General features: G+C 41.3%; 1 protein-coding gene across 2 annotated transcripts in view; it reads left to right on the top strand.

Annotated features, from left to right (window-relative positions):
- Window positions 1-20,672, top strand: part of LOC126323403 (facilitated trehalose transporter Tret1-like) — a 115,818-nt gene that overhangs the window by 82,471 nt on the left and 12,675 nt on the right. For both annotated transcript variants that reach the window (XM_049994679.1, XM_049994680.1), the window contains 3 exons: window positions 3,074-4,016; window positions 16,695-17,003; window positions 19,636-19,786. In XM_049994679.1, the coding sequence (XP_049850636.1) occupies window positions 3,074-4,016; window positions 16,695-17,003; window positions 19,636-19,786 (1,403 nt within the window). The remainder of the gene's footprint in view (window positions 1-3,073; window positions 4,017-16,694; window positions 17,004-19,635; window positions 19,787-20,672) is intronic.

Raw genomic sequence — 20,672 nt, 5'->3', positions numbered from 1 at the left:
AATACTTTCGTAATCTACTCCTTAAGAGGTACAACCTTATATTAAAAGTTTAACGCAATAAGTATTAAAATTAGAAACTGCGGCGCGCAAATTATCTAAATTGTATTAATCCAGTATTTGAGAATCAGAGCACTTAGCGACTTCCAGCATTCTTTACTCATAATTTCAAACAATTTCGAAACTTTTCCGCACTGACGGCCGCACAAAATAATGGCAGGAAAAGGAATTATCGCCTACTACAGTTTCGTACTCATGCAGTAAAACTTCAGGATCAGGCATGAGGATTCAATTTATTTCTTTTTTAGTGCCAACTTTATTTGCAACACATTTTGTAGACAGTATCGACATATACCTCAGAAAGTAACTGCAAAATTAATCCACATAGTTCAGGGAATAAATATTCAGATGCCTGAAAAACTAGTTTTTCTTAAAACTGTACAAACTGCCCAGACTATAATCATCCGGTTTTGGCTATTTTCCTTTTCATTAGTCAGTGGATGAATAATCCTAAATTAATGAAACCATCATAATTGGGGTTTTACGTCGCCTATAATAAATGTTTCATATGCTTAAAGCCAAATATTTAACTTATTAAATCATTTACAAAGTATAAGACTTCTGAAGCTGTTTTACTACAAGGTAGTTCGATTCTTTAAAGAATCAGGGGCGGGTTTACTGATGCTATTCTAATAGGTGATTGGCAGCAAAGAGCTAGTTTCCAGCTAGTACTTATTGGGAGCCGGCCGCGGTGGTCTAGCGGTTAAGGCGCTCAGTCCGGAACCGCGCGACTGCTACGGTCGCAAGGTTCGAATCCTGCCTCGGGCATGGATGTATGTGATGTCCTTAGGTTAGTTAGGTTTAAGTACTTCTAAGTTCTAGGGGACTGATGACCTTAGCAGTTAAGTCCAATAGTGCTCAGAGCCATTTGAACTTTGAACCTAGTGGCAGCATTATCCTTAATAAAGAAGTCTATTGCGCACGGCAGTTCTCTTGTGTCCACAATGCGTAACATGCTGACGACCCACCCAAATATAGATAAATGTAAATTAATGCAGATGAATAGGAAAAACAATTCTGTAATGCTTGGATACTCCATTAGTAGTGTAGCGCTTGAAACAGTCACGTCGACTAAATATTTGGGCGTAACATTGCAGGGCGATATGAAGTGGGACAAGCATGTAATGGCAGTTGTGGGGAAGGCGGATAGTCGTCTTCGGTTCATTAGTAGAATTTTGGGAAGATGTGGTTCATCTGTAAAGGAGACCGCTTATAAAACACTAATACGACCTAGTTTTGAGTACTGCTCGAGCGTTTGGGATCCCTATCCGGTCGGATTGAGGGAGGACATAGAAGCAATTGAGGCTGGCTGCTAGATTTGTTACTGGTACGTTTGATCATCACGCGAGTGTTTCGGGAATGCTTCAGGAACTCGGGTGGGAGTCTCTAGAGGAAAGGAGGCGTTCTTCCCGTGAATCGCATCTGAGGACATTTAGAGAACCAGCATTTGAGGCTGACTGCAGTACAGTTTTACTGCCGCCAACTTACATTTCGCAGAAAGACCACAAAGAAAAGATATGAGAGATTAGGGCTCGTACAGAGGCATATAGGCAGTCATTTTTCCCATGTTCTGTTTGTGAGTGGAACAGGGAGAGAAGATGCTAGTTGTGGTACGAGGTACCCTCCGCCATGCACCGTATGGTGGACTGCGGAGTATGTATGTAGATGTAGATGTAGATGTAGATGTAGATGTGTTTGCCAGACAGCAGCTCCACAATCCGTAAACAAGCGGACGCGAGGGAACTGCATACCGCCAACACCGACTCAGAGGAAGGCCTCGGCGCTTGTTGGTGACGTCACGTCTGCTAGGCACGGCGAACGCCAGGTCTGTTGCAGGCAGAAACGCCTGGGCCTGCTTATCACTATGAATCTCTTATTTTTGGACAAACTGTTTGGTATTGTTTTGGATTCAGCAGTTTTATTTAGATGACAGATTTTCTTACTATCGTAAAGCTACAAATGAAGATCATAGTTCTGTATTACTGAATCTTCTCGAAACAAACGTAGATCAATATGAGAAGATGCTTTGCCCCATTGCAATCTTCGGAAATTTTACATTCAAGTAACTATATTTACTTGATCCATTTTGTTATCGATACTTACCCCAACCCCCTTACAATTAACTCGTTTCTTTTATTTATTTATTTTCGTTTGACATCGTCGCTGGAAATGTGAACTAATTTACATGTGTAAATGTCCAACTCTTGCCAGTCATTAGATTACAGTCGTTTTCAACGAAAGGTATTCTAAACAGGAAACAAAACAGCTTCATACATCGAAAATACTGCTGAGGTTAAACTTTTTTTAAACATGCACATTAGAAAAGATAAATATTCCCCTCTTGCAACTGAAAGGAAAAACTTTATAAGATAAAATATTTTTATTTGATAAAACAAGTATCTCTCTTTTGCCTCTTCTTCTGTCCCCCACCCCCTCCCCCAACGTGTACAATCGCAAGATATTTCATTAACATTCAGTGCTCCTCACCCCACAGTCAACCAAGATACCTAAAGAAGAGCACCAATACACTCACAGTTTCTTGTAAAAGCAACTCAGTACAAACGTACTTCCTCAGATTTACAAATAAGGTAAAGAAGCACGAATTCTGTTGCTGCTGGACCATGAAGTTGTTTTTGTATGTCAATCCCTAAAACAGGTGAAAATTTAAGTTCAGGAGTACACTATTTGTTAAGAAGTGTAATGAATTGCACAATTAAGTGATTGCAGAAATCTCTCAGAACAGTGTGTGTTGGTCAACTACCGCCAATAATTTCACATTTTCCTGTGTCAGAGCGGGAGACACCACCATTATGAGTATGCCTGCAACAGACCTGGCGTTCGCCGTGCCTAGCTGACGTGACGTCACGAACAAGCGCCGAGGCCTTCCTTTGAGTCGGTGTTGATACCGTCACCGACGTTGTACTAAAAACACGCTGCCGCTGGGTACAAGCCGACCATTCTGTGTTCTCCTGGCGCCTGTATAGTACACGCCGGTGTGTACCTGAATGTCCCGCAGGCCTTGCGAGCGTGCCGGCGACGGTGTACCTGGGAGAGACGGCCCCGCCGCGGCTGCGCTCCACGTTCGTGACGTGGACGTCGCTGTCCATCTCCGCGGGCATCCTGCTGGCGTACGCGCTGGGGGCGGCGCTGCCCTGGAGGGCGGCGGCCGGCGCGTGGGCGGCGCTGCCGGGGGCTGCGCTGCTGCTGACGTGGCTGCTGCTGCCGGAGTCGCCTGCGTGGCTGGCGCGCCGGGGGCGGAGCGCCGAGGCGGAGGCGGCTTTGCGGAGGCTGCGCGCCCAGCCTCCGACCGGGCCGCTGTCTCCTGCCGTTGCGGCAGAGCTGGCCCTCCTGCGGGCGCTGGAGCCTGTACTGGCACCTGCCCACAGCGCGCCGCCGCCGAGCCTCGGAAAGGGGGGCCTGGCAAAAGAACTGGCGGCAGCTGCAGCTGCAGCTCCAGTGACAACAGACGGTTCCATTAACACGCCACCAGGTAAACACCTAGTGGATGCTGAAGACAGTGGCCGTCACTCGACAAACAGTCAGACAGGCGAAAAAGAAGAAAATTGGAGCAATTGTGAGCTAAGAGACGGTAGCGGCGCCGAATACCGTCCATCGGTCCAGCAGAAACCTGACGACTCGAACCACCTCGACGTCTCAGCACGTACGAGTATCAGAAGCAACCACTCGGCACAGCATTCTTTACACGGGCATTCTAACCTCGCCTTTGAAGAAGATGCTGTCGCAAGCCCAGTATTCGATCACGGACTGCACTCCCCCATTCGTGTAGCAGATCGGAGTCAAGATGGTGATCTACAAACAGTTCAGTGGACAGGCAATAAAAGTGAAGATAAACCGACTCATTCCTGTGGCAGTATGGATGTCACAGGGAAGCATCCACCTGTGAGCACTGCTGCCTCTCATCTGCAGACCAATGGCCATTTCTCATTACATCAAAAAAGGTTTGCATTTTTTCTTCTCTTTCTTCTGTCTTTATCTCACCCCATCTCTCTCTCTCTCTCTCTCTCTCTCTCTCTCTCTCTCTCTCTCTCTCTCCCTGTGTGTGTGTGTGTGTGTGTGTGTGTGTGTGTGTGTGTGTGTGTGTGAAAGATAGATAGACAGAGAGAGGGTGGGAGGCTGTGACTTTGTGACAATGTTTAATATTGCTCTTTTTTTTAAAAAAAGAACTGATAAGCTCAAGAAAACTTTCATGTGACAGTAATTATTTCATTCGTATTGACTTGTATACTTTCTAATAACAGTGAGAACTGTTTCTGTTTTTGAATTGTTATGTTTGGCTAATGTGACTGTTATGTTCTCTTTTCAAGCCTTTCAAGTTCTAAGCTTGTATCTTTTCACTGTGATAGCCTAATCAACTATTTGGCAATGCTGTCCAGTTGTGTTTGAAATGCAGTTTCACTCTCAAATCAGATTTTTTGTTTTGTGGTCGCATCCTTGTATGGAATCTTCTTAGTGTTTAGAGAGGCTGGGGTGCAGTTACAGATTTCCTGCATTTCTGCATGTGAAGTGGCTCTCCAGGTGACGTCCCTGTCAATACACTTTAAAACTCCAAGCGATGTCGCTAGACTAATCGCATGCTTTGGCGCCACTGTAAAGGAGGCAGAATTCACTTTCAGCAGACAGTCATCTCCTGACAAAGGAGAATATGTTAATCTTCGAAAGCACAATTTTAAACTCCTCCGATTTGAAGCAGTCTGGACACCGAGAAGATTTTACTGATGTTCACTCTGTTTAGATAATCAAGCAATTGTGCTTAGGGAATATGACAGGAATCCATATCTATTTTCCATGTAAGATGCGTATGTTTCAGTGCCGTCACTTGAGTGTTCTGCTTATTTATCTGAACCTATACAGCATGACCACTACCCTTTTCATTTACATTACACATGGTTATCTGTAGTCACACTCCTTTCTGTGAAAAATTATTTAAGATATAATACGTTTCTGAAAACTCATTACCTAAAACTAAAGTTACCACCGCCACTATTGATATATTTATCTCACTAGTATATACATATTTATGCATTTTCTGTCGTTGAACCCAGGCCGACCTTACTCTCCATGTTCATTTAATTTATTACAGGGAGTGCAATACAAAAAATGAGAAGCAATGCCAAAAGTATTAAAATGAATGGTGAATAAGTACATTGTATTCAATTTGCTGATAATATACTAGTCTACCAGACTCAGAAAAGGGAAAGAACTAATTGTTAATTTTGTCTGGTGTTTTGGGCACCTACAAACTGAAAATAAACACTAACAAAACTAAAATAATGGGAACAGATAAGTAGATCAGACAAATAAGGGCAAACACTAAGATAGAAAATTTGATAGTAATACAAGTGAATGCATTCTGTTATTCGGGAAGTAGAGCCAGAAGTATAAGCAAATGGCAAGTACTCCACCTGTAGGTGGTATTAACACTATGCTGGTTGTGGATAGACACAGTCAACTGGTTTGAAGCCAAAAGAGTTGTGCAATCACAAACATGACAAGCTGCAAAATATGTATTGAGGTTAGATCAGTGCAAGAACCAGAGAGAACTGTAATCAGTTATACAGAGAATACAGTTGATGACTGCAACCTTATTCGTACTTGGAAAAGGGATAAATTTCACACTGACTCCGATGCTACCAATGAGTGACTTTACCAGTGCAGTGGAATAGGTTGCCCTTGCTTTGTAAAGGGATGCAATAGAGGACATACAGGGTAAAACATGCCACAATCTGTCTAGGTCCATTTCACAGAAGCCAAACTTCTCCAACAGGCAGAGGAAAGTGCTTGAACATCTTCAAGTACATTCTGAGACAGTCATCCTGTCAGCAGGCAAAGGAAATTCTACAATCCTGCCACCACTTCAGGTATAAAAGCAGAGAATGTATAACATACTAGAGGATGACGCCTATGGCAGTAGAAGAAGATCCTAAAAACCATGTGATAAGAAAGACTGTCCAACTTCTGCTCAATCCTTTTCAAGACAAGACTATGAAAAGAACATTTGTTCCTCCAAGACTCCACTGCTCACAAAAAGTCCATAAAGAAGGGATTCGGCCCTGTCCCATCATAGGAAACTTTGGTGTACCAACATAATATCCAGTAAAACATTTCTCTGCAATGGGCAGCCCTTTCATTAGCACACATAGGTAAATCAGCGAATTTCACCCATCAGTTTCAGAATTTCCATTTAGGCAAGAAACCTCATGGTGAGCATCAATGTCTTTTCTCCATTTACTAGCACATCTCTAAAAGACTCTCTAATTCACAGGAGAGATGTTAGGAACAACATCTAACGAAACTCTTTGAATTAGTTCTTACATCAACTCTGTCTTGCAGAAGTTGCTATGAACAGATTGGCGGAATGGCGATAGGGCACCATGTTTTATGTTTGCGAAATCATTTGAAGGAAGTCTTGAGTCAGCAGTCCACAACCCTTGCACTTCTTACGATATGGAGTTGATATGTTCGTAATCTGGGAACTTAGATGGCACATTTTACAAGACTTTTTGCAGCATCTGAACCAATAGCATTAAAGCATCAGGTTAAAACTAGAAGAGAACAACCACCTTTAGATCCTTGTTGTGCTAGTCAGATGAAGATGGGATGGAGTACTAGGACAAAATGAGAACTGTAAACCAACACATACAGATTTATACTTGCATGTCTGCAGATGTCATGTCTCCTCGCAATGAGGGTCTCAGCACACTAGTGCAAAGTGCAGAGGGCTCTCAAAATATCCAACCAAGAGAATCTAGCATCAAAGTTGCACATCCTGCAGACACTTTCCTGGAAGAACAGTTACAGCTGCCAACAGATACAGCGTGTCATAAAGCCGAAGCTTCTAACCTGCAGTTGTAAAGGAAGAAGACAAAACTTTTACGATGCCTTTTATCCCTTACTTCAGTAACATGTCAACGAAAAGAGGAAGAATGGTTCGGAAATGTAGAGTTAAGTGTGTATTTCTCCTGCCACAAGAGATGAAATCCTTTTTATGGGCCATTAAGGATGACCTACAGGATGTGCACAAAAATATGGAAACACTAAAAATGCAATACCTTAATATGCCTAATATGGTGCAGGGAAACTGCTGACATTCAGAACAGCTTCCAGTCATCTTGGACTATTTCTGTATGATTTTTCAAGAGAATCTTGTACCATTCTCCCTACAAAATAGTGGCAAGTCTAGGTAACAACGATGGAGATGGATAGCAATCATGCACCCTTCTCTCCAAGGCAGACCACGGAGGGTCAATAATATTGATATCTGGTGACTGTGATGACCAGGGGAGATGTTACAATTCATCCTCTTGCTCACAAAACCAATCCTGGACGATGTGTGTTGTTTGAACAGGGGTTCTGGCAGTAACATGTCCTTGCAGAATAGCCATGGGCCCTTGGAATACCAGGACATGGCTGCCCCAATCATCACTGATTTTCTTGTTTTGGGCATTTGCATCACTGATGCACACTTTGGAATTCCAGCTCAGATTGCAATTCCCAGATTTTTGAGTTCTCTTCATGTTGTTTGTGAGGGAAACATTTCCTTCCCTAGTGAGTTTTGTAGCTGTCATCCTCTTAATTTTCGTCACAATCCTCTAAAAACACCATCCATCATGACCACTCAACACATGGTTTCATCTGCATTGTGAGACAGCCAACAATGTTTATCCACTTTCCCTCTATGTCAGAAAACCTTCAATGTTGTACCTCTTGAAACTCCAAACATTTCGGCTTCCTTGGGTACAGAAGCACCCACCGTATGTCCACCAGCAACTTGCCCATGTTTGACTTCACTTAGTTCTGACATAATGCATTCACAATTACATGCAACACTATTGTGACCACAGATGACACTTGCAATGTCTTGAGACCATTGCACAGGTGCTGTTTGTGGTCAAAAACAATAGCAAAACCTGCAGGCTGGGCTACAACCTGCATTTATGTTCAAAAACACATTTTTTGTGATGTTTCCATATTTTTGTCTAAGCACTGCAAGGTTCAGGGCTCTAGAAACTAGGAGTCTACCGCATCCCTTGCTAGTGCGGGAAAATGTATAGAGGCGAGATTATCCAGATGGTGCAGGCAAGGTGCACAAAGCATTAGTATCAGAAAAATAAAGAATGATTAAGAGAGTCAGCTGTCACAGAGCATTGCATCTCCAAAGGACTTAGCATGAACAATGATGGCACCAAGTTCTTAAAAAAGTATAAGATGCATTGGACCATGTGTGAAAAGAATCTTTAGAGATTCTAGTAAAGGAACTGATATATGAAAGACAGAGCTTTCCAAGTAAGTAAGGCTTGTGACCCAGCCTTAAGCATGCCCAAGGCACAATGAAAGTGTGTGGAAAGATCCATTTACACAATACCAACTGAAGATTAACACCATAAATGCATACATGCCTCCTCCATTTGCATTTATCTGACCCTCGTGGTTGTGACATGAAGACCAAGGGCCATGGCGCATGTCCGTTCCAGGCACTTCCCATCCACTTTGGTATCAGTCCTCCATTAGATTATTACCTCAGTCTTTTATTTCCTAGAATCCAGAAGAGATCTTCTTCAGTTTACCTGCCATCCATACTCCTGGAAACATGTCCTGCCCACATATATTTCATTTTCACTACAGTCATAATAATTTCTTCCTGTCAAGTGTCTTTCCTCATCAATTTGTTTTTTGTCCTAATGTTTCTAATAATACCAACATTCATCTCTGCATTGCAACCTTGTATTTCCTAATAGTTTTTGCATCAATGATTCATGCCTCTACCAAAAGTTGTACTGGTAATGCATACTAGTTACTTCCAGAATCAGACATATTTTAATATTTTCTCTCACTTATATTTTATCTTGTACAAAAGTGCATGCTACTCATGCATAAAGATGGTCCTTGTAGGGAGAGATTATCAGCCTTCTTTAATGAAATTTTCACTCTGTGGTGTAGTGTGTGCTGATATGAAACTTCCTGGCAAATTAAAATTGTGTACTGGACCAAGACCTGAACTTAAGACCTTTGCCTTTCACTAGCAAGTGCTCTACAAAGCGAGCACCCACACATGACTCACAACCCATTCTCATAGCTTTACTTCCATCAGAACCTCATCTCTCACCTTACTGCAGAGTGAAAATTTCATTACAGAAACATTCCTCTGGCTGTCGCTAAGCCATATCTCCACAGTATCCATTCTTCCAGTAGTGCTAGTGTTGCAAGTTTTGCAGAAGAGCTTGTGTGATTTTTGGAAGGTAGGAGATATGATACTGGCGGAACTAAAGCTGCGAGGACAGGTTGTGAGCCATGCTTGGGTACCTCAGGTTGTAGAGCATGTGCCCGCAAATGCAAAGTTCGTGAGTTTGAGTGTCGGTCTGGTACACAGTTTCAATCTGCCAAGAAGTTTCATATCAGCCTTCTTCTCATACAATGAAATCTATTACATACTTTTTACTTTACCAGGTGGCACATTCCTCATCAGTTATGAAATCTGTGGATAGCTTTCATCATGGAGATATAACACCATTCAGCATTATTCTGGCGTGTTGTCACTGCACTTGTAGTCTGCTTTCAATTCTTGTTACATTCTCTGTGGCTGTGTTATGTTAAAAGAATTTAGTCATTACTAAAAGTTTCAAAGTTTAAATCAGTGTCATTATTACCTTACGGGGACTTCAGCAGGGTAATCTGGAGTCATTGTATTGGGTAGATTCTATTGTTTTCCTTGCTGGATTTGTATAAGTGTCATTCAATAAGTAACGCCCTACATTTTTTCTCAGAACATGTTTATTGTTAAGAGTCAGAATTTGGTGACAATATACATAAACATGTCTTGTCCGTGTCCTATTTTCCTTTGTAGTCTCCATCACATTCTATGGCCGTACACCAACATTGTGGAAGAGCATGTATTCCCTGCTAATAAAAGCTCTTGTTCTGTAGGCTCAGCCACGTTTTCACTGCATGGCTGACACTCCCATCATCTTCAAAGTGTGTTTTCCATAGAGAATCTTTAAGTGGCCCAGAGAGATTGAAGTCCAAGGGTGCTAGGTCTGGACTCTTGGGTGGATGAGGCAACGATGTCCAACCCAATTTAGCGGTGTGTTCTCGGCTTCTCAGACTTATCATGTTGAAGCAAGGTTTATGCTGGATTCTTGTCCGGTCAAACATGTTGGAAATGATTCTCGAGTTTATTCAGAGTCTTCACGCATGCCTCTGAACTGATGGTTGACCCTCAGGCGTCACATCCGAGAGAATGACATCACCAAAATCCCCGAAGACTGTCACCATGACTTTTCTGGCAGAGAGGGTTGTCTTTAATTTCTTCTTTTGTGGTGAATGGGGATGATGCCACTCCATGGACTAACTTTTTGTTTCCGTTGCAAAGTGGTGCACCAGCTTTTGTTCCCCATAATGATCCATGACAGAAAGGCCTCTGTGTCAATCTCAAAATGCTCCAACAATTCAGATGAAATGCCTTTCCTTGAATCTTGTGGTCCACTGTGAGCATTCTTGGAAGTCATCGTGAGCACCTCTTCGAATATCCGAGAGTCTCAGTCGTTGCAGACACACTTCCAATGCTGACCAACAACTGTAGAGCCAATTGTCGAGTTGTAATACACTGGTCGGCACAAATAATGGCATCCGCATGATTCAGCATGTCTGGAGCAGTGGCTGTGACAGGATGTCCCTAGTATGGCTGATCATGGAGCTCTGTTTCTGCATTTCCTGAGGCTGTAACTTTCTTTACCTATCACCAAACTGTGCTCCTATGAACTGCAGCATTGCCATTCACTACACACAAATGTTTATGGATGTTTACCATGGTTTCTTTTTCTGCACACAAGAATTCAATAACAGTACGCTGCTTGTAATGTGAGCCATATGTAGACACTATTTTGACACTTTACTATGGTTCCGCCTTCTGCCAGAATGGTTCAAAACTTCACTGATGCACAGAACAAACATCAAATGTGAAGCCCAACAAGGACATTTGTCTATGTGTATTAATGGCTTTTTTGAAAAAAATGTGCGGCGTTACTTATTGAACAACCCTCATACTTTGTTCTTTGGCAATCTGAAACATGAAGAGAAAAAATCTTTTTATTTAAGTACTACTGTTGTGTATCTGCATTTTCAACAACTCAAGTTTTATTGAAAATCACTCAAGTACAAACAAATTGCAAGATAATTTACACCCTGATTCTTATGAAACCAGACGGAAACAAAGATTACTAGAGATGGATATCTCATGGGAATAAAAGTACTCTGGAAATTTATTGAATAACTCAAGTGACAGTGCTGTATAACACTATAACTTTTCCAGGCTGGGAAGCACTCTAATATGAACCACTGTCTCAGTGCATGCACATTTTCTTTTCTCCTTAGATTCCTAGCTATTAGTCATCAGGTGAAACTCGTCCTGAACTTTACTACATGTGCATGCAGTTCCACAGCTATCCTCCTATAGGCCATTGACACCTGCTGATTACCACTGAAACACTGGAAATTTAATTATTGTCTGCAGCCACATACCATATTTCAAATTTTACATTATATATTGAGTACTAATATTCTGCTGAATATGTGGACTATGACAGTTCACATTTTTGTGTTGTCTCATTATCACTGTAGGCTTGTACCATGGGAAGCAAGAAGAGGAAGTTGTTTGGTGGTCAGTACCCTCTTTCTATAACAAAACTGCACGCATTAATAACCGGGTTCTTTATCCTTATAAACAAAGAGCTATTTAACCTAAGATAGTCTGTAATAGTCCACGTTAGCCTCACTGCTGGTGAAATATAAGTCCTGCTATGCACACTCGTCTGGTCGCTACTTACTGACTCTGAGCGAGAGGCTGAGCTAACTGCAGCTGTGACTCCCACTGTGCTGTGACTAATGACTCGTCTCATTGACTCACTGGGTGACTGACTGGGACTGACTGGCCCTCCAGTCTGTGGCGGTGATCTAAATAGTGGCAGTCCCAGAGGGCGTTGGGAGTGTGTTTCTTGCAAATCTGTCTTTTGCCTCTATCAATTTTCTCACAACCATTTTGCCACCAGGAGTGCTGGTACCACCTTATGCCAGCACACTCGATGAGGATGATAGGATGATGATGATGACAGCACAACACCCAGTCGCTGGGTGGAGAAAATTCCCCAACCCAGCCGGGAATCAAACCCGGGCCCAGAGGATTGACAGTCCATCACACTGACCATTCAACTATCCGGGGCCTGATGACAGAAAAGAACAGAAGTGATCACTGAAATTAAATTGACAGCCACTCATATCACTTTTTTTAAGGAACTTAAGATTGAAACCTATGTCTATATCAAGACACAATTAAAAAACTATTGTCAGCAAAGATAAATGTTTTAAATTCATGAGCAACACTGCCCTCCCCTACCACACCCACCCACCCACCCACGCACCCTCCCACACACACACACACACACACACACACACACACACACACACACACACACACACACACACACACACACACACACACACACACATATCGTAACACTTCAGTAACCACCATTAGGAGAAAAAATCTCAACCAACAGGTGGATTAAGAGTTGATTAGAAGGGTTGCTGTTGAGGAGCAATGGTCATTAACAGCCCACAAATGGAGTGCCCATCACACCTCAGTCACTTTAGGCTTCCCAACGTTGTAGGCTTGTCAAGAGCTGAAATTCCATTTAAAATAGTTAACAGACACATGTACTTGCAAAAGTACAAGCAAAGCTACACTTGCTCATCCACTAACCATCACCAGCTCAGCGAGAAATAACATGGAAAAAGTGATACTTCAGAATCCACGTTACAACAGTAGCCAAACACACAACAAAGGAGAGCATGTATCAGAGGGTATCAACTCCACCATTAAAACAGAAACGTCCCTAAGGAAGCAGAAGTCAAGAAAACACCTCCTTACTCACTTATCCAATGAGAAACTGTTTGTTGAAAACATAGAACTGAAAGTACATATGAAGCAAGGAAAAGATCCTCTGTGTCATGACATTCTCAAATAAGTGAAAAGAGAAAGAAAGACACTCGTGTGAACATTGCCATATTATAGTGGAACATAAATTGATTCTATGTGAAGGAACTTGATTATCTTAGCATGAAGAAGGCCTCTGTGTCTGTGCCTACAGGAGACACACTTCAAAGCATCTGCCATTCATATCCTGATCAGTCATAGCCGCCACTGGAAAGGTGGCCTCAGTGAAGAGATGGACAAACAGAGTATGGCCAAATCATCAACAAAAAATACCACCCACTGCCTCTCTCCCTAGACATCAGCTTTCAAGCAGATGTGATGAAAGTGCTATTGCAATACGGGATGTCTTTTTAGTGACACATGTCACTAATGAGACTCTACACAGTGATACTCATCAATAACATCACCCAATGGCCTAGAAATTTTCTTCTTTGTGGAGTCACAAATAAAATAAATCTGTGGCTCTCCACCATACCCCCTCCCAACGGGACAGAAAGGTTGAGGACCTCGAGTTGACTGGAGCTTCATGTGTACAGAACTCTGTGTACAACTTGTAGTTAAATTATCCTGTTGGATCGTTCTTGCCATGGCATTTCTATTGTGATTCACATGAGAGAAAAACAGTCCAAGCAAGGCCAAACATTTCTTTCATGTAGGCCTACGCAGAATATGTTCCCAGTGTCTGCATCAAAGCAAGAGATACATGTACTGAAATAAGTTGCTCGTGCACCAAATGAATTAATGCAGGTGTAAATAAAACACTAACTTTGTCTGTATTCCATGACAGTAAGTCTTCTCACTATAGCAGACAGTGTGAAAATGAACAGAAAAGGCCATTCTGTTTGATGCATTTAAACATACAATAATTAAGAAATAAATTGCACTTGTTGCAGACTTTCATGGATGAACTAATTTGTAAATAATAAATGTCAGAATAGGTTCACTTGAATCAGCTGGAACTGTGATACATTATGAAGGCCTTATGACCTACACAGTGAAACACAAAGTTGTGGTCTGTCACCCATCAAATGGGGAGTTAGGTCATTTCTTCAACAGCTGAAATAAGATAACTGGGCAGTTGAACCCAATAACCTCACAATACTGGTTAATTTAAATACTGATGCAAATTATTGTAATATTAATAATTTAAAATTATCAGGTTCATTGAATTCATATAACCTTGTAAATGTAGTAGCTTTTGAAATCTGAGTAATAGATTTAACTTACAGTAGGATAGAAAATGCAATAATCAGCAAATATGATTAAGGTAGTGTTCAGTTCAGTAACACAGAATTTCACGTCTCTGGCCATTGTTGCTGGAAAACTGATTACTTAAATGTAGATCCTCCACAAATTGCAAAAATAATTCAGCATAAAAGAAGCATAACCACTATGAACATAACCAGATTCAAAAACATACTAGCTACAGAGAATTTGGACACTGTCTGCCAGTTAGAAGGGTCAAATAATAAATGAGATGGATTCATTCAATTCTGTTGAAGCATTTTGAGTCTTGTTGTCCAATTAAAACAGAAACAGTTTTCATTCAGTGGAAGAAAGAGTTAAAATAAACTACCAGCTATGTTAGTTAAGCTTCGAAAGAATATCCATGACCTCAATATAATGTACAAATCATCTGGGCTGGACATTTTCAAAGAAAAATATACCAGTGCTAAGCAAAGCTTCAAACTAGAGGTCCTAAATCCTAGGGAAAAAGTCCACTGTGAAGCAATAGCACAGTCAATTAATGTAAACCATGCCTCCTGGAATGGTACTAAGAAATATTGTAAAACATGTATGAACACAGAATGGGAAGCAATAAATAGCAAACATGAAGGTCAACTGATAAAGAGACCAAAAAACTGCTTGTAACATTCGTAATAAATACTTTATCTCCCCAACTGGCACCATAACTTGAGAGACAGATGCACTCAACATTCTGGTGCACTGTTACATAACAGATAAGGACTCTGAATTTGAGGAAATAAAAGGACAAAAGATAAGCAAAATAATTCTATTGCTAGAGAACTAACACTCAAGTAGTTGGTATGGTCTTTCCAGCAAAGTAATTAAAAAATACTCAAATGTTGTGGTTAAAACAATTCAGCATCAAAGAAAGTATGTTTCCTAAAGCATTGACAAGGAGCATTGTCAGACCAATACATAAAAAAGTATCAAAGGAGGCAGCATAAAACTACAGACCAATACCTCAGATTCCTACATTCAGTGAGATTTTTGAATCGGTAATGCTGATACAGCTTTGTGGATTTTTCAGTATAAACAATCTCCTTGCAGAAATTCAACACTGATTTCAAAACAATCGCAATACTACTGCACCTGTCACAGAATTTTTGCACCAAGTCTGTAGCTTTCTAGATGAAGGAAAGCATACTCTAGGCACGTTTTTAGATCTCACAAATGTTTTTGGTCTGGTCAACCATCCACTTCTCTCACAGAAGCTGAGAGGGCGCAATATTGTGCACACATCTCTTTAACTCCTATCTGCGAACCTACGGAACTGTAAAAAATGTTGTATGTAGCTTGTGGCATAGCATTTGGTCGCAACAAGGCTGCGGCATAACACATGACACACAAAAGAATTACTCTTCAACCTAATATGGGGAACAGAATCATTTCCCAACTCACAGAAGTATTCCACAATGTTCCCATTTATGAAATCTGGGAAGGAGTGTACCTGCCAAAATTGTTGTTGCAGTGTTGCCCTCTCTGCTGTGTAGGAAAGATTGTGGAACATTTGGAGCACCAACTCAGATTATGAGTCATGGAAGTTCTATCAGAGCATTCTAGAATGGAGAATTCAGCCACACAAGGAAGCATGCTAAGGATTATTGCCTTTGCCTTGGAACTCCGCAAAATATTTATTATAGATCAGAGTCAAGTTGCCTACATTTAATAATGTCACTGCTAAGGGATCAGCAGGATGAGGAATGGCTGGAAATGAGGGACAAGGTGCTGCTACCATGTGAAATGAAGTACACTTAAATACCTCCGTACAGGTCACTGTCCTCTTCTGTGCCTAGAGGACCTATCAGTCTGCAGTGTTTGAGAAGTGTTCGAAGAATTCATTGAGTTTACACATGAAAGGCCAGTCCACAGGCTGGGGAATGAAATTGCCTTGTATTTTAGGAAATAATACTCGAAGAGTCAAATGCTTATTATGTTTTTCCTTTGCTTCCCAGTTTATACAAAGTATTGTGGATTAGCTGTTACTATGTTCCTCAAGCTGGTTGTAACAACAAAATCTTGAAACTACCATTTTTAGTTTAATAGATCTTTATAGATTTCTAAAGAAATGTTCAAACACTCATCCTGTATTATTATGGTTTTGCAATGTTATTTTGCATATAAACTGCCTTCTCTTTTTAAATATTCAGAAATTAATTCAGTGTTTCTGAAGTTAGATAATAAGCTTTTCCATGTAACACTGCTTTCAGCCTCTTTCTCATTATTTTGAGATTATTCATTGCTTTTTTACCATAAGAGTTGGTGTAATTCATAAATTTGCATAAAGTAGACTTATTTTAACATTATTAGCATTATGTATGTAGCATCTACTGTCATCAGTAAATGCAATCAGTGATTACACTAACAAAAACAATTTACTCCACAGCTGTGCTTCACCATCAGATGAAGAAAGTAATGTAGCAGATGAAGTGTGTGAGACTACATCGAGATGCAAGCTGGTGACCCTTCTGAGCAGGATGTGGTTACTATTGCGTGACCCTGCTGTCTGGAGGCCTTTGCTGCTACTAAACATGTATTTCCTTTTCATGCAGCTTGCTGGTGTTTATGTGGTTGTGTCCTATGCTGTGGACATTGTGACTAATGCAGGAGTGGTTATTGATGCATACATGGCCACAATCATGCTTGGTGGTGTACAGCTTGTCTCTAGCCTTGTTGTCAGCTACATTGTTACCAGGTATTGTAGAGAATAAAATAACTTTTTTATAATAATGTATTAACACAATCAAAGAAAATTCAAATAACATGCATAGTTGAGTAAATAATTCTTTACTTCCCGAAGAAGCCAAGAAATGTGATTAGTTTTGTGCCACATATCTTTATAAGCTATTAATACATGCACATGCAAGCTACTCATATAGCCAAGTTTTGATCATGTTGTGAAATTATTATACAGCAGCTGTAAAATAGACAATATGTACAATACCATTCTGCATACGTGCAGTTGTATCTGGTATCATTGTACATGGTGCCCTGTTAATGTGTGGTTCTGGGCCAGTTGGTTAGTTAGTTACATGTTTTTTTACTGGCTATCAGTTTTTAGAATTTTGCCAATGGAATAAAAGGAATTGTCCTGAAGAAATGATTTTAAATGAGATTTAAAACTAACTTCGCTACCTGCCAGGCATTTTATGTTATTGAGCAAATAATCAAAAATTTTTGTTGCTGCATATTGAAATTCTCTCTGAGCCACTGGCAGCCTTAACCCTGGGCAATAAAGATCATATTTCTCTCTGGTGTTGTAGGTATGTATATCACTCTTCTTCCCAAATTCTGATGGATTATAAATGACAAATTTTACTAGCAGATGCATGTATTATGACAGTGAAGTTAAAATGCCTAGCTCCTTGAAGAGGTGCCTACATGATGTCCATGGATGAACACCACATATTATTCTTACTGCTCACTTTTGTGCAGTCAACACATGTGGATTCATACAACAACATAGGAAAAGACAGACTTACCATAAAGATGACACACTGAGTTGCAGACAGGCACATTTAGACACTTACACATAAGCTTTCAGCCACAGCCATCATTGTAAAAAGAGAAACATACACCATTCATTCACACAAGCAAGCACTCCAGCAGCTTGGGCCCGACAACTATCACGTGGGATGGAAGCAGCAATCTCAATGCGGGGTGGGGTGGGAAGGGGGTGGCGAGAGAAGGGGAAGGGATAGCAATGTACGGCGGGGCAAAAGAGGATCGTTGTCTGGTGGAGCATGCAGGGAATAGGATGCCAACAGGCAGCATCAGGTGGTTGTTGGGCAGAGAGGTAGGGAAAAAGGAGAGGAGTGACGAAAGATGGGCGGGTGTATTGGAGAAGGTAATAGGACAGAGGAGGTGGAAACCATTGAGTGGAGGATGTGGGGACAGTATGTTACCATACGCTGAGGCCAGAATAATTATGGGACTGGAGGATGTGTTGCAAGGATAACTCCCATCTGTCCAGTTCAGAAAAGCTAGTGGTGGAGGGGATGATCCATATGGCTTGGGGAATGAAGCAGCCATTCAACTCAAGCATGTTATGTTCTGCTGCATTTTGTGCCACAGGGTGGTTTACTTTGCTCTTGGCCACAATTTGGCAGTGGCTGTTTATCCTGATGGACAGCTGTTTGGTGGTCACACCAATATAAAAAGCCATGCAACAGTTGCAGCAGAGCTGGCAGTTGACATGGCTGCTTTCACAGATGGCCTGGCCTCTGATGGGGTAGGATAAACGTGTGACAGGGCTGGAATAAGAAGTGCTGGGTGGGTGGATTGGGCAGGTCTTACACCTGGGTCTTCCACAGGGATATGATGCTTGTGGCAAGGGATTGGGATTGTGAGTGGCATAAGGATGGACTAGGATGTTATGAAGGTTGGGTGGGTGATGGAACATCACTTTAGGAGCGTGAGAAGGATCTCGAGTAGGATGTCCCTCATTACAGGCCATAGGTAACAAAGCCCTGGCAAAGCAAGTGGTTCAGTTGTTCCAGTCCAGGATGGTATTGGGTGACAAAGGGGTCATTCCTTTGAGGCTGGTTCTTGGGGCTGGTGAGAGGTTGGGGGTGTGATGGGCAATGGCAAGGCAGTTCTGTTTGTGGACTAAATCTGGGGATTTTGCATGTTTGTGAAGGCCTGGGTGAAGTCCTCAGCATACTGGGCAAGGAAGTTCTTATCACTGCAAACACACTATCCCTGGTTGGCCAGGCTGTATGGGAGGGATCTTTTGTGGGAAAGGGGTGACATCTATCTAAATGCAGGTGCTGTTGGTGGTTGATGGGTTTAGTGTGGACAGGGGTGCAGATGGAGCCGTCAAAGAGGAGGAGGTTAACATCTATGAAGGTGGCATGATGGGTTTAGGAGAGAATGTGTTGAGGTTATGAAAGAATGAAGACAGGGTGTCTTCATCTTGAGTCCTCAATACCATTTCACCATGAAGCAATATGATATGGCCCATGGGACAAATTCAGTATATGTGTTTAAAATAGACCAACTTGTAGTGTTAAACTCAGATATGTAGTCTTGTGTGTGCACACGTTCACTCACTTCTACATTTACAACTTTTGCATCTACACTCTGCAGGCCACCCACCTTATGGTGTGTAGCAGAGGGTAAGTTGAGTACCACAGTCTTAATGCCAAGCGCGCGCGCGCGCGCGCGTGTGTGTGAGTGTGTGTGTGTGTGTGTGTGTGTGTGTGTGTGTGTGTGTGTGTGTGTGTGTGTGTGTGTGTGTTTGTGTGTTTGTGTGTGTGTGTTTGCAGCCTATACATTCACAAGCTAAACAGCTCGAAGATAGCTTACTCCCATTCTCTGTCTTCCAGATGTGGTCGTCGGCCATTATCAATCATCTCTGGTGCTGGCATGATGCTTTGCATGTTGGGACTCTCAATCTACCTGCAACTAGCTGACCTGTCTGCCACTAATAAATCTGCAGTTACAATGCTACCACTTATACTTCTTGTCCTTTATGTGGTATGTATATAAAATTGAGATTAATTAAGTTTACAAATTAAGCAATAAGTTATAAAAACATACAGATAGAAAGGAAGAAAGTGTTACGTTTTAAGCTTCATTCAGTTGAATAACACACTGAAAGAACATTACAGGTCATTTCCCACTGTAGCACTGATCATTGATACTGCACATAAATGAATCTGAAACTTAACCAAGATGATGAAACAGGTAATTCCTTACTCATTATCTTTTTGAAAGTATCCACAATATAGTGTTAAAATAATGTCTTACTAAGTATCCACTTCAGAGATGTCATACAGCAAACCCAAGTTTTAGCTTTTTACAGTATGTAACTCAAAACATTCATACCACTATTACCAGAATTAACAAAGTTTTACAGGCAAGATATTGATCCAGACAGTATATGCCTGTATTGAACTAATAACATTAGGATGTCATAGATAACTTTGAACAAGGTGAGTTATGTAAAGTATGATTGGACTGTAAGGATTTTTGTTGTTGGTCTGCAGTTTGGTTAGTGTCACAGGGTTGCATGTGAATGCTCGTGACTGTGTACCTATCTGCAACCTACCCAATATGCATAATACCTTGCTACATACATACACAAAAAAGGAAAAGAAAGGAAAACAATTAAAACTAAACAAATATGCATATGGCATTTTGCACTCTTGTTGTGTGCCTGTTGGATCAATTCCCTGCAAATGGCTAAATGTTACTTGATCTACCTGTCTGATCTTCAGAATCTGTCTGTTATACCACATTTCAAAAGCTTCTATGCTCTTCTTGTTTGTATTGTTTACACTTCCACATAAGGCTACACTTCAGAAAATACTTTCTGAAAGAACTCTCCAGTGCTTAACTTTCTATTCAGTCTTAAATTTCT

The sequence above is a fragment of the Schistocerca gregaria genome, chromosome 2 (assembly GCF_023897955.1).
Source record: "Schistocerca gregaria isolate iqSchGreg1 chromosome 2, iqSchGreg1.2, whole genome shotgun sequence".
Lineage (NCBI taxonomy): Eukaryota > Metazoa > Arthropoda > Insecta > Orthoptera > Acrididae > Schistocerca > Schistocerca gregaria.
This window is presented reverse-complemented; position numbering and strand designations above follow the sequence as displayed.